General features: G+C 28.7%; 3 protein-coding genes across 6 annotated transcripts in view; 1 reads left to right on the top strand and 2 right to left on the bottom strand.

Annotated features, from left to right (window-relative positions):
* LOC117177223 (rab11 family-interacting protein 4A) overlaps positions 1 to 7,582 on the bottom strand; it is a 36,628-nt gene extending 29,046 nt beyond the window's left edge. The window contains exon 1 of one of the 2 annotated variants that reach the window (XM_033367778.1): positions 7,166 to 7,582. The gene's annotated coding sequence lies outside the window, so the exon portion shown is untranslated. The remainder of the gene's footprint in view (positions 1 to 7,165) is intronic. The other variant, XM_033367777.1, reaches the window with a different exon arrangement.
* Positions 7,583 to 7,657: 75 nt separating this feature from the next.
* The window catches only part of LOC117177226 (EKC/KEOPS complex subunit TP53RK), a 24,893-nt gene continuing 17,991 nt past the window's right edge, over positions 7,658 to 14,559 (top strand). Inside the window, exon 1 of one of the 3 annotated variants that reach the window (XM_033367787.1) lies at positions 7,658 to 7,679. Coding sequence is in view for 1 of the 3 variants with exons in the window: in XM_033367781.1 (XP_033223672.1) it covers positions 7,929 to 7,980 (52 nt within the window). In the remaining 2 variants the exon portion in view is untranslated. Of the gene's footprint in view, positions 7,680 to 7,896; positions 7,981 to 8,072; positions 8,138 to 14,559 lie in introns of those variants that run through there. The other 2 variants (XM_033367781.1, XM_033367786.1) reach the window with 2 other exon arrangements.
* The window catches only part of LOC117177225 (transcription factor Adf-1-like), a 9,881-nt gene continuing 8,018 nt past the window's right edge, over positions 12,697 to 14,559 (bottom strand). The window contains exon 2 of the mRNA XM_033367779.1: positions 12,697 to 13,880. Within this exon, the coding sequence (XP_033223670.1) occupies positions 13,222 to 13,880 (659 nt within the window). The 3' untranslated portion in view covers positions 12,697 to 13,221. The remainder of the gene's footprint in view (positions 13,881 to 14,559) is intronic.

The raw sequence follows: 14,559 nt of genomic DNA, 5'->3' as shown, positions 1-14,559 counted from the left end.
ATAAATAATATAAATAACCATGAAGACATAACGCATCCTTGTCTAACTCCTTGAATAATATCGAAACATTCACTCAGTTTCCCATTCACTCTTACACTCGCTATCTAGTATAAATTTGGATTGATATTTCTTAACCTATTTAAACAAACCTTTTTTTTCTTTTCTTAAAAATTTTCAAAATGTTAAAAAGCACATAATTTTTTAAAGTTGAATCGAATTTAAAAATGTCATCAGGATAATTTACGAGTCTTTTTTACGCGTACCAGAAAATTGGACAATTTCTAAAACTCATAAAAAAATTTTATTTAATTTTGAAAGAGCTCAAGCTCTAAATTTTTAATTTTGGTTGCGAATGTCTGATTAACAAACTTAACCTTCATTTTGGGAACCTCAAGAAGTGTATCACAGGCTGACTTGATTGGACAAATCCTTCAAAAGGCAGCGTGGCTACAACATTCAGGTAACCATACATACAGACATATAGACAGAAACCGATAAAATTGTATGATTTTAGGATTCTGTGAGTGCCGAAGCTTAAAGATCCGTTAAAATCCAAAAATAGAACATTTGGACGATTACATTACACTCTCATGAATTAGAATGTAAAAAATGAAAAAGAAACTTACCCTGGGTTATCTTTATATTCAGAATTTATCCAGCTTCTAACGTCCATTTCCGGTAAAAAAATTTTGCCCTGAATTAATAAAATTAACAAGTTGGCTCTAGTACATTACGTTTAAATATGTTTTATTAAATTTACAATTACAGATTCAAAGAATACTCAAATCTTTCAAAAGCTTCTTTTCATTTGAATTACGATCTTTCGTGATTGAAAAAACCGAGTCATTTTAGCACGAGATAAAAATCCCAGTCATAGAATCAAATTGTCGCTTTTCTCACGACGAGCAAAAATCCTGATAACAAATACTACCCTCAGATTTGATTTTTAAAGAATAGTTTTGCAATAAGCCCATTTCGGGAAAAATTCTGGTTATCCAGTTTTGTAATGCCACCCTTCACGTAAGTATTTTCTTTTAGCAAACTGAAAAAATATGTGTATAGGATTCAACTAGTCAGTTGTGATAAATCTCAAACATTTTAATATACTATTCTCGATTAAAGCATTAGCCCATGATTCATTATGAAAGTTTGGGAGTGCCATAAGTACATGAGATACCTTTATTGTCATCAAATGCAAAATACGCGCTCACTTATTCTAGCAATCAAAAATTAAACATACACACAAGAATCAGTTAAGTATCAAAAATAGTCCATTCTCATTCCCACCTTCGGCTTAAAGCGTTGGAGCTGGAAATATTCGAATAGTTAATTTTCTCGCCATTTACTTTAATGTATATACATTAAAAGGAACATGTGCAAAATTTATGAAAATAGCCTTTCGGTCAAAGTTTGGTCAAGTACAACTTTCTGATGCTGCAGGTGATGCTTATCAAAGGTCGTATTCAGACAATATCACCAAAAAGCCTTTTTCCTATATTTTATGCGGAGTTCTTTGGTCAATAAGCCACTGAACTGACTAAACTCTCAAGAAAAAATCCGAGGTTTTCTTGTTTGCGGCAAAAAGGTTTATCCGATTATTTAAACTAAAAAATTAAGCTTTTGGAGATGAAATTGTTTTTTATTTTAAGTATTCTGAACTTAATTGTACAAATTAAAGCATTCAAAGTATAACTCTCCGGAATACGGACTAAATTTTTTTAGTTTCTTAATCCAAAATTGTCTAAACTTAAAAATTCAAACTCAAAGCTTAAGAAATTCCTAACTTTTAAATCGACAAAGTTTAATATACCAGGACTGAAGTAATTTTGCTTAACTTTCATTCATAATTTTGAATATTTTTAATGACTGAAGCCCATTAGCAGTACCATTTTTTCAAATCGTTCTTATACAAATTCAGTAAGAATTGATTTTTGAAAGTCAACTATTTCCGCATCACCCGGTACAAAAATATCGTAAGCGGGACGAATGCCAGTCAAGTTCACAGCTTATTGCTTATTGTAGTCCAAATACATGTAAAATGAAGGCCTTTATGTAAGCGACGGAAGCCTTACGCAGGCTCGATGCAAAAAGGGATAGAATTTTACCAAGAAAGATTTATCAGTCAATACAGGAAAAAAATCTTATCCAATAAATTGAATTTTCAAATCAAAAAGACAAGCTTCCTGCAAAATAGTTAAATTTGCAATCCAAACATATGAATTATCTACCAAAATAATTGAGGTTTCTCTTAAAAAGACAAATTTTCAACTTAGATTAAGGGCCAGTTAAAAAATACGTAAATCTTTTGGGGGTTGGGGGGGTGACCTTGAGCAAAACACCCAAGTTTTAAACTTACACATACTTACGTTAAAGCGTTACGCGCGCGCGTGTCTGTTGAGGGGATAAAATCTGTCACGAAAAAGCGTTACGTATTTTTTGAAAAGCCCCTAGTTAAATTTTCAGCAAAAAAATTAATTTTCAACTACACAGATTAAATGTCTGCCAAAAAATATAATTTTGCGACAAAAAAAGGAAGTCAAATTTTCAGTTAAAAAAGTATTTTTCAATTTAAAAAAAAACAACTAATTTACAACCAAAGAAATTAATTTTCGACCCAGAAGATTAACCTTTTACGATCAAAGATTAATTTGTAACATAAGACGTGAATTTTCAAACACATATTCGAATTTTTGATTGTTTTTATAACCTAATAGATAAATTTTCAAGCAAAAAAATTATTTTCCAAACAAACAAAAAATTAATTAGTCACCAAGAAAAATAATATTCTACCACAAAATAGGAATATTCAATGAAATACAGGAATTTTCAACAAATAGTTACATTTTTAACTGAAGAATGAAAATTTTCAATCAAACATGAAATAATTAATTTTGAGTTAAAAAAATTAATTTAAAAAAATGAATCATGAACAAAAAAAGACGAATTTTCAACCAAATAGTTGAATCGTAGATAAAGGAAATTAAATTCCAACCAAACGATTGTGATTTTTAATCAAACAAGATGAAATTTCTAGCAAAATAAATGAATTTTCAAACCAAAAAGACAAATTTTCAATAAAACATTTGAATTTTCATCCACAAAGAATTACTTTATAACGAAAATGTGAAATTTTGTACAAAATAATAAAATTAGCTTCAACTTCAGTTGACAGAATTCCCTGGCACTGCCAGGCCTTCCTGCATTTCCCTGGCCAATTCTGAATTCCATGACATTAACCAATGTTAAAATCCCTGACTTTCCCTGACCTGTAGCAACCCTAGATTTTCCATCCCACTTCGACCCTGATCAAAGTCATTAAACCGTATCTGATTCCAATGACGAATACTTGTAATACATTCTTTCACTATATGCTCAAAGCTCGCCTTCTCATAATATATGGCCTTCGAAGCCTATAACGAAAATGCCCACTCATATGGAGAATTTCCAAACAGTGTAATCAAACCGAGATCATCGATGCACATGTAAACATAATCTTTCGGTTAAAATGCTTTGAGGTGTGGTCTTTCACCAGGAAGTTAGTGGCTTTCGTATTGAAGAAAACAAATTTTCACTTTAAATAAGATGAAAAATAATTATCATATGTATGCTTATATTAACTTGGTCAATTTTTTAAACATCAATATTTTTCCACCCTGTAAAATGTACGATAAATTCAGTGGTCACAAACAAAACTTGGATCACAAGCGATAGTTTGGGAATTAGTGTATACTGTGTACTCCCGACTAATATTTTCAAATGTTAAAATTGTTTAATGCCAGCAATACTTTTTTAATCTGCCTGAACAAAGGAAGTAAGTAGTCCTGCGAAACAAACGCAAGGACAAATTTCCTATGGCTCCTGGGAGTTCCATTCTATTGTTTGACTCAAATTAGACGTACTTTTGTGACATTTCTCATAATTTACAACTCTTCCTTTCATCCATTCAAACTATGCTATAGTTATAGTATACTTGAAAGTAAATGCAATCATTAGAAAAAGCACAACCAGGCACAACATTTTTCTAAACAAAACAGATAAAATACCTTCCCGCATTAGCATGTTTTAAGATTTCATTCGCTAACGGTAAAATTTCTTTGTAAAAGTTACACCTTTCTGGCTTTCGAAATTACCTGATGTACTCAGTAGAATTTATTGTCCCTAACATTATTTTCAGATTTTTTAGTACTGTTACATTTGATAACAACAAAAATTATCAGTTGGAGTAACCAGCTTGTTTCAGTTTTATTCAACCGTATTTAACTTCTTATTTGTATATTTATCTTTGGATTCAGAAATTTACTGTATGTCCATAAAGATAAAGCAACATTAAAGCATATTCCGATTGTTTTTTGTGGCTCTGACAACAGCAGCATCAATTTTGACTTACGTGTTCAACAAATATAATTCAAGTTTGCGTTTGTCATTTACATTTTCAACGTTCTTTCGTCATTGTTATAATACGATTTAAAAGTTTTAATTTTCTGTTTCGTATGGATTCATCGCTACGTTTTTCTACATATTATTCCACATAAAGGTCATATTTTAATAAACAAAAAAACGAGTTTTCAACCAGAGGTGGATTTTCAATTTAATTGACGCAATATTCAATTAATTTGTTAAATTTTCCGTCAAAAAGATTTATTTTAAGCAACACAAATTTTTTTTAAAACTTAAATTTTCTATCAAAATAGTGAACTTTCAACCCAAAAAATAGTTGGATATCCAACTAAAATAATGAATCTCCAACCAATAAAATAAAGTTTTAACGAAAGAGTGACATGTTCAACTAAGTAGTTGAGATTTCAATCAGAGCTGAAGTTGCAATTAAACTTCAGTTTAACTTTCAGTTGAATTTTTAACCAAAAAGGCAAATTCTGAACAAAGAATGTAGTTTTTGACATTTCAACCAAAAAGGAAAAAAGAATTTGCAACGAAGACGATTAATTTTCAACTAAAATTATGGAATATTCAACTAGATTGGTCAAGTCTTCAGTTAAAACATATTTTTTAAACAAAACAGTAACGAACTTTAAACAAAATAGTACACTTTCAGTTTAACCATTAATTTCCAACGAATAATTCAACTTTAATCCAATGGTTACATTTTCAATTAAATAAATTATAAATCTTCAAACAAGAAAATGAGTTTTTAACAAAAGAGTATTTAACTTTTTATTTTTGTATTCATCTTTGGATTCAGGCATCCATTGTATAGCAAAATATTTGAGAGTTGATTTACGTGTTTAACAAAGATATATAAAGATTGCGTTTGTCGTTTTCATTTGCAACGTTCTTTCGTCATTGTTATAATAAGATTTTAAAGTTTTAATGTTCCGTCTTTTGGGCTTATCAATTTGTTAATTAGAATAATTGTATTTGCATATGTATAATTATTGAAAAAAAACATTTTCAGTGTGGTCGAATTGATTCTATTTATACATATTATTCTACATAAATTACCATTTTTTTCTTCAAAGATTTATCAATAGAAAGTAGCAGATGAAATCTAGTTCCAGAGTAGTAGACGCATTACGCACGCTATAATTAATTGACTTTCTCAATATAATTTCATACGTATGGCTTCAATCAAATTTTGAAGTTTACAATCCTGATCCCATTAATAATTGTTTTCATTTATTCGAAGTCTCTCAACAGAACTTATCGCACAAAATTAGAATACGAGACGCGTATCAACTACATTCACAATTTTGCAGTCGATTCGCGATTATAATAAGTCAGTGAAAAGTTACTTTTTTCACTTCCTTAATTTTATAATTTAAAAATAACTAAGATCATACATAAAAATGTAATTTGAACAAAAAACATTAGTTAAAGTAAATAACAATACACAATATATTTCGGCAAGTATGCAACAATATATATTTAGGATAAAATTCAAATTAAGAATATTAGAATATTCTTGTGGCATCAGATTCTGAACGAGTGAACGCCATTAAAAATGAAAGTCAGGACCTACCATTTTTTAAATTTCGAACAAAACACCCTCTGTATTATTCAATTTGAAATGCCTCAAATCTTACTAGATAGATTTTAAACCACAAAGGTGAATTTTCAACAGAAGAGTTGAATTTCCACACAAGAAAGATTGTTCAGGCACTTTTCTCAACCAAACAGTTGTATTTTGTTTCTAGAAGAAACAAATTTTGAAACAAAAAAGAATACTTTTGAACAAAGGCGTTGAATTTTAAAAACCGAAAGGATGAATTTTCATCAAGAAAGTTACTTTTCAACCAAATAATTCAAGTTTTTAACAGGTGAATTCTTAACAAAAAATGTAGCAGTTGAGATTATTTTGAACGAAAAAGATTTAAATTTGAAATCAATCGCAGATGAATTAAAAACATGCGATTTTTCAAAAAAAAAAAAAAAAAAAAAAAAAAAGGCTAGATACTCAACCAAAAGAGACTAACTAACAACTAACTAACAAGAGAACAACTAACTCGGGTACTGACTGTACCTTTGAATTAAATATTTGCCAGCAATCAACCATTTAATCATTGCACAATACTTTTATCTTTTACAATTCATCATTCTACTGTTTATCTCATACATATACATCGTAGGTTTTTCTAAAGGTTTCATTATCCTTGTGGGTTTTACTCACTAAAATAACTATTGTATTTTTCTGCAACTGGTTTTTCTCTTGCAACCTTACCCTCGTGAGCGAGGGTTTTACACAGAGAAAGAAGGACAAAAAAGTATATTTTACACTCGTGGCGCAAGGAGCCTGTAAATTGTTCCAATTTTTTTAAATGCAATTGCACATCAGAAGGTATACGTACCCAACAGAAAGAGACACAATAATACCTGCTGACGCACCTATGTCCTCAAAAAGCATTCGAGTTTCACCGCCAGCGAAAACTGGTCTTTATTTAACAGATTTTTTACCTTTAATTTACAACTGTGACTGATTTTTGACCTTTAATTTACAACTGTGGCTGATTTTTAAAACTCGTAATACGGAACTCACTTATCACAAACGTGTTCTTTCAGGAATCATCAAACAACAAAATTCATTCTCATGAAAATATCAAACAATAATACATGATGAAACATCCTTGTTCCTCTCGCAGGCATATGTATTCAGTAAAGCAGGTACCAAAAAAATCAACACGCGCGCCAAGGAAATGGAGTATCAACTCACCTGTTTAATTCATTTGCAAGTAATAAACCAAAACACTGTATTGGAATTCCACAATCCACACTTTGCGAGCCGTTTCTTATATCCCACTGGATCCAACTAAAACTGGTTTCGACTTCTGGTTTAGGTTTAGGATAATACCGAACGATGTACTTTTGGAATCTCTGAGACACCTGACTACCTGAGGCGCGATCAAGGACTAACGTCTAACGGTTACGGAAATGGGGATTAGAATTTAAAATAGGCTGCACTCTTGCGATGGGCTTCGTTGGAATCTAAATTCCAAACGATGCCAAACACGACGACGGAATTAATGCCAAGAGTGAAGCAGAAGCAGTACAACTAAATGAAATGAAGCATGGAAGTGAGAACTAAAAGGAAAAGGTGTACCAGCAGCAATGTACGGGCATCGCGCGACAGGAATCGCGACAGGTGCGCATGCGTGGTACAAGAGATGGTAAAGTGGTGTATGCGTGAGTGTTGCACTGGACGGCGACGGCAATCATTTATCATACAGGTACGAGAAAGCACCAGTGTTTCTCAACTTCTCGTTGCTTTGTGTCGTGTTTTATGACATTTTTTACAATTTTTCATTAGACCTGTGAGATGCTGAGAAGAGGAGAATGGTTGTTTACTTTTAGCTTTAGTTGAGAATCCCGTCTATGTGAAATTTTAAAGTATTTATGATATTAAATTTACTTTATCAGGATGTCTGCTAACCGGAAAAACCGGAAAATAGCTGGGAAATAAAATAAAAACCGGGAATATGCAAATTAGAGTCAGGAATCACTTAAAAGTTATATGCTTTTGTGCTTTTGGTGAGTTTTGGTCTATTCGGTGTGTATTGAAGAAATCCGCCTATTTGTGCTGAAATTTCTGTACAATTAGTCCCTTTGCAGGTCTTTTTATTCGTAACGAAAAAATTCGACTATTCATACCGAGATTTAGCGCATGTAGCTACGACCATCAGATAATGTGAGTTTTTAAAGGTTTCAAGAAAGTAAAAACATTTTCTTAAGATTTCTGAGAAAACGTGCAATGGCTTTTTATTTGAAAAAATTACTTTTAAGGGAATATTTCAAAAGATTAACAAAAAATTTCCAAAATTGCCAAAAAATAATAGGGAGGATTGCAAGGCAATTTGTCCAATTAAACATATGGAAATTTGTCTTAAATTTTAAGAAAAATCCCAATTGCGTCTATAAAAATACATAGAAGGTTTATAAATATATGCAATTTTTTTATTTTAGAAAAAATTCAAACAATTTTACAAGATAGTTAGAAGTTTTTAAAAAATAATTACACAGTTAAAAATATTTCAAAATTAAGAAAAAAATAGGTTTTGGATTTCGAGGCAAATTCTCAGATTTTTAAGAATTTTGAGAGAGTTTCCGTAAATTATTAATTATTTTATATTCAGGAAAATTATTTTTTAAATTAAATTTCGGACACTTTCAAAGTATTTCTCAAAATTCCAAAATTCTCAAGAATTCCATATTTTAAGAACTATTCGAGGCGGTTTCACCTTTTTGTGTTGCAAATGCAACTGTATCGGTGGCAATTAAGTAATTGATTAAAAATGGACTTTTTCAAAATTTCACTATTTTCTTGAAATTTTTTTTTGAAAATTAATGTTTAAACTGAAAACTTAAATATTCTATGTTTGATTGAAAACTTATTTTTTGGTAGAAAATTAAATTACTTGGTTTAAAATAAACTTTTTTGTTGGAAATTCCTATTTTTGTGTTAAAAAAAAAAAACTATTTTGTTACAAATTCATCTTGTATGGTTAAATGCAACTGTAATTTGTTAAAAATTCACTTTTTTGTTGAAAATACAACTGTTATGTTGCAAATTCGTTTTCTTTTATTTAGGAATTAATGTTTTAACGAAAAATGTAACTGTTCTATGTTTAGTTGAAAAAGGATTTTTTTTAGTATAAAATTCATGTATTTTGTTAAAAATTCGTCTTTTAGGTAAAAAATTAATGTTCTTAGTTGATAATTCATCTTTTGATAGAAATATAAATTACTCGGTTTAAACTTATTTTTTTAAACTTCATATTTTCCGATTGAAAATAAAACTGCTGGTTAAAAAATCGACTATTTTGCTGAAAATTCGTTTCTTTGTTGTTGTAGAAAATTCATTTATATGGTTAAAAATTCAACTATTTGGTTTAAGATTAATGTTTGGTTGGAATTTTCTATTTACGTGTTGAATAAAAACAAACTGTTTTGTTCAATATTCGTCTCAATGGATAGACATTTCATATTTCTTGGTTAAAAGTTCAACTGATTGAAAAATAATTTTTTAATTGAAGATTCAACTATATTTTTCAATAATTCATCTTTTCTAATTAAATGATACTGTAATTTGCTAAAACTTCACTGTATTTTTGTTAAAAATTTAACTATATTGTTGAAAGCTCGTTTTTTTCTGTGTTTGAAAATGAATATTTCAATTTAAAATTTAACTATTCTATGTTTGGTTGAAAATTGATCTTTTTCAATCGAAAATTCACGTGTTTTGCTAAAAATTCGTCTTTTTGGTAAAAGATTAATGTTCTTGGTTGAAAATTCATCTTTTTGGTAGAGAATTCAAGTACTTGGCTTAAAATAACGCTGTTGTTGTAAATTAAACTGTTTGGATAAAAAATCGTCTTTTTGGATGAATTCAACTCTTTTTTATTTAAAATTAAAATATTTGTAAATTGAAATATCGATTTTTACACTTTTCGTTACGAATTTATTTTTTTTATAAAATGTAACTATTTCGTTTAAAAATTCGTCTTTTTGGCAGAAAATTAATTTATTTGGTTAAAAATATATGTATTTTGTTTAAAATTCTTATTTTTTGGTAGAAAATTAATGTTCTTGGTTGAAAATTTATCTCTTTGTCAGAGAATCCAATTACTTGGCTAAAAATAATTCTGTGCATGAAAATTAAACTGCTTGGTTAAAAAATCAGCTGTTTTGTTGAATAATCGACTTTTCGAATGAATTAAACTCTTTTTGATTTAAGATTAAAATCTGTTTTAATTGAAATATCGAGTTTTACATTTTGCGCTGAGAATTTTTGTTTTTTTGTCAAATGTAACTATTTTGTTGAAAAATCTTTTTTGAATGAGTATAAACCTTCTTGATTTAAAATAAAAATACTTTTTAGAAGCAATATGGGCTATTAAATTTTTCGTTGAAAATTCATTATTTATTAAATGTAATTATTTCGTTTGAAATTTGTCATTTTTGATAGAAAATTCATCTATTTGTTTGAAAAATCAACTGTTTCGTTTCAAATTAACTTGTTTGTTGAAAATTGATAAAAATGTAACCCTTTTTTATTAAAAATGTAACTAGTTGAAATATGCTGTTGTTGTTGAAGAGTCAATCAAGTATTTGGTTAAGAATTCGTCTTTTTCAAAAATAATTAAGAATTTGAAAAATTAAGAAAATGTAAAACAAAATGTTGATTGTTGAAGATTTAGAAACCAAATTTAAAAACGGTTTTTGTTTTGAAAAACGAATTTTAAGATAAAATTGAAAAATATTTCAAAACATTTCCTATGACTTCCTAAAATTTTGAATTCGAGTAAGTTTCAAATATATTCAGAAGTTTTTAGAAGATTAAAAAACAATTTAAAACTAGAAAAGATTTCACAAAATTTAAATAAAAATGTAGTTTTTTGAACATTTCGAACAAAAAATTAGGCTATAATTTTGAATATCTTTGGGATAATTATAGTGTCATACTAACAGATTAAACATATTTTTTCGTAATTTGTCTCCAATAATTGAATAATTAATTACTCGCTAAATAAAGAAATCGTTTCAAATGCAAAATAAAAAATTCAAACAACCATTTATTTTTTTAAGCTTATCTGTTTTCAAAGATATATGAATATAATTTTCCTAAGATTCTTGAGAAAGTTCAAAAGGATTTTTGAAGATTTCAAACTAAAATAATGAATCTTGAAAACAAAAAAAAATGAAGTTTTAAGAAAGTAGTTCAACTTTTAACCAAATAGTTGAATTTTCAATCAAAATAAGATCAATTATCAGCGAAAAGTGTAATAGTTGATATTTAAATCAAAAGCCATTTTAATTTAAAGTAAAAAACAGTTGAATTCAGAAAAACACAATTTTTTAACAAAATTGTTGAATCCTTAACCAAAAACAAATTAATTTTCTACTGGAATGTAATAAATTAACAAAAAGAAGAATAATGAACTTAAATAATAAATCTTCAAATAAAAAAGTTAATTTTTAAGAAATCGGTTCAACTATTAATCAAGCTAGTTTAATTGCTAACCAATAAGATGAATTCTGAGCAAAAAATGTAATATTTTATGTTCAATATAAATATTGTTTTAAAAAGATTCGAAAATTATTTAAATCTTGAGGAGATTTAAAATTATTTAAAATAAAATATAGATTTTTCAAGATTTCTAAAACAAAACGTTTTTTAAGATTCCTGGAAAAATTTGAAATGAGTTTTTTCGGAAAAATTAGTTTTAAGAGAAAATTGAAAAAGATTTTCAATAATTTCCTCATAGTTATAAAAAGAATACAGAAGATTTTAAATACAAAAATTGTCAGTTTTGCACGATTAAAAAATTGTCAAAACAATTCAAGTAATTTTGAGATATTTAGAAACTTAAAAAAATAATAATTTTAATTTTGTAGACTTTAACAAATTTTAAAGAATGTAATTTTTTTAGAGTTTCAATAAAAAAATCGAAGTTATTAAAAGAATTCTGTAAAGTTTCAAGAGAATAAACAACTTTTCTTAAAATTCCTGGAAAAATATAAAGATTTCTAAAAATGTTGAAGAAAATCTGGAAGATTTTAAGGCCATTTTTTAATTTCACGATTTTTCAAAAGTTTAAAAATTGTTTGAAAATATATCGCTTTGGAAAGAAAATTAATTTTATTTAGATAAAAATATAAATCTTTTGTATAAAATTATTCTGTTCTGGTTGAGAATTCAACTACTTTTAAACAAATTCGTATTCTTACTCTTTTTGGATGAATTCAGCTGTTTTTGAGTTAAAATAAAATCTTTCTTAGATGCAATATCAACTATTCAATTTTTCTATGAGAATTTACCTTTTTGGTTAAAAAGTAAACTTCTCGATAGTTGAACTTCTTTGTTAGAAATAATTTTTTTTGTTGATAAAGATTTATCCCTTTAGTTGGTAATATATCTTTTTGAATGAAACTGTAACTATGCCGTTGAAAACTCGAATGGTATGTTACAAAATTAATCATCTTGGTAGAAGCTATTTTGTAGACAATTCCTCTATTTTGGGAAAAAATTAACTTTGTTGTTAAAACTGCAACTATTTGATTGAAAACTAATCTGTTTTGGTTCAGGATTAAAGTGTTGCATTAAAAATCGTCCTTTTGGACGATTTTAATTATTTTTTATTTAGAATTAAAATTTTTTGGTTGATATTTTGATTTGACGTATGTCACATTAATAATCGAGGTTATAATCATTTTTAAGTTTCGGTAATAAAAATAATTAAAGTTTAAGAAATATTCTTTATTTTCTTCTATCTGCACATAAATATCCCGACTCGTTGCTTCCAACGCTTAAGAATAAAAAATAAATATATTTCTTAGCCCATACTCGTTTCTATATTTTCCTCCTAAAATTACAGCAGATTCCGAAAACTGATAGTAATATCCTCAGAATATAATCCTTCGAACACAAAAAGTCAATCCAAAAAATTAAACTTAAAATAACAATAGTTTGTACTCATTCACAACTGACATTAACAAAAGCACAATAAATCAATAAATTAGACGAAAATTCACTCTTAGGTTTAGAATTATGGCACGAAATTTGAAATACTAGAAAATAAAAAGCGTAAAAAGGAAAAAAAAACCCATGTCTCCCTTTTCTGTGTCTCTGTAAAACACTCGAACGTCACCATCACAGTATAATTATATGTTTTCATTCATCAAATCGATATTCTATTTATAGCTATAAAGTAATTTATCTTTCAGTTAAATCAAAGCTCTTTAAGAGTCTCGATATTTTTTAATTTCAAATATTCATGGAGATGAAACATTTTCTGAGTTGCTCTTCTTATAAACTTCCTTGTACACCAACTCCTGCATTTGCATCCTGAGAAGCATTCTTCTTTCGGCAGGCAAAGTCCGTATGTGAGGTAAAAGACTCATCAAAAAGAAATAATTATCGTCGCAGCGATTACCCTCAAGGGGATCAATATTAAGACCATTAACTGAATCTCCATCGCCCATTAAAACCTGTTCAGGGGATAGATTTTGAAGCATCATCTCATTATCTCCCAGGTTCTCTGATACGTTGTGGAATTCGAGATTTTGGTAATTCTCCTCTGGTTCTTGTTTGACTTCAAGCTGGTGGTGGACAGTATCAATGCTCATTTGAGAATCTCCATTTAGATTATCTAGACTTGAATTTTCATCTCCATTTGCAGCTTTACTTTTAGAGTCTCCATTTTGGTTCCCTTCGATTTCGGTGATACGGTTGTTATCTGAATTACGATTGCAGTTTCGTTCCCAAATCGGTGGTCGAGGTACCATTTGTTCCTTGAGGAACTGCAGATTTTTAAAGTGAATCCATACTGGCCGATTCCGATGGTAATTACTTTTTTGGTAGACTAGTTCCTTCTTTAACTCGGCTCGAAATGTATCTCGGAGGCCCTTCCATTTGGCTTTTAAGACTGGCTCTAAAAATTTAAATAATCTTTATATCGCTGAGGAATGCAGACACATTTTTTATCCTAAAAATTACTTACAAATTTGAGTGGAATATTCTAAGGGAGAAGTATTTATTTCTGCTTTATTGTCAAAAATGTTGAAGGGCGATTTTATTATTAAAGATTAAGAAAGTTTTATTGCTAAAAATCAGCATTTGGGTCATTCCAGAATACCTAAATTAATTATTCCGAATTTGTATTTATTAACACGTACAGTGTTCTAACAATTAATTTAATTCAATTAATGATTTTACAAGTATTTTAAATTAATGATAGGTTCATTATCTATCGCAGGGTGATCTCCCATAAATAAAATGCTGTTTTTGTTATTTGAATATACAGTGAAACTCTTATATAGCGCAGTTTTTGGGTCTGACGGTGGGTGGAAAATAACTCATTATAACCAGCTCCGCTTTTGTTTGTTTACGCCTGCGTGCTCACCTAAGAAGTGACAACTGCAGACCCCGTGCACCCCGCGCAGCTCCTGTTACGAGGATAGTTCAATAAGTCCTTAGAATTAAGTATAAAAACAATTTTTTTTGGGTTTATTTTTTTTTTTTCAACATAATCTCCTTGGAGCTCTATACACTTGGTCAATCGCTTTTCAAGTTTTTTTAATCCTTCAGAAAAGTGCGTTTTCGGAAGTTCC

The sequence above is a fragment of the Belonocnema kinseyi genome, chromosome 7, assembly GCF_010883055.1.
Source record: "Belonocnema kinseyi isolate 2016_QV_RU_SX_M_011 chromosome 7, B_treatae_v1, whole genome shotgun sequence".
Taxonomy (NCBI): domain Eukaryota; kingdom Metazoa; phylum Arthropoda; class Insecta; order Hymenoptera; family Cynipidae; genus Belonocnema; species Belonocnema kinseyi.
The sequence above is the reverse complement of the archived record's forward strand: the minus strand, read 5'-3'. Positions and strand labels throughout refer to the sequence as shown.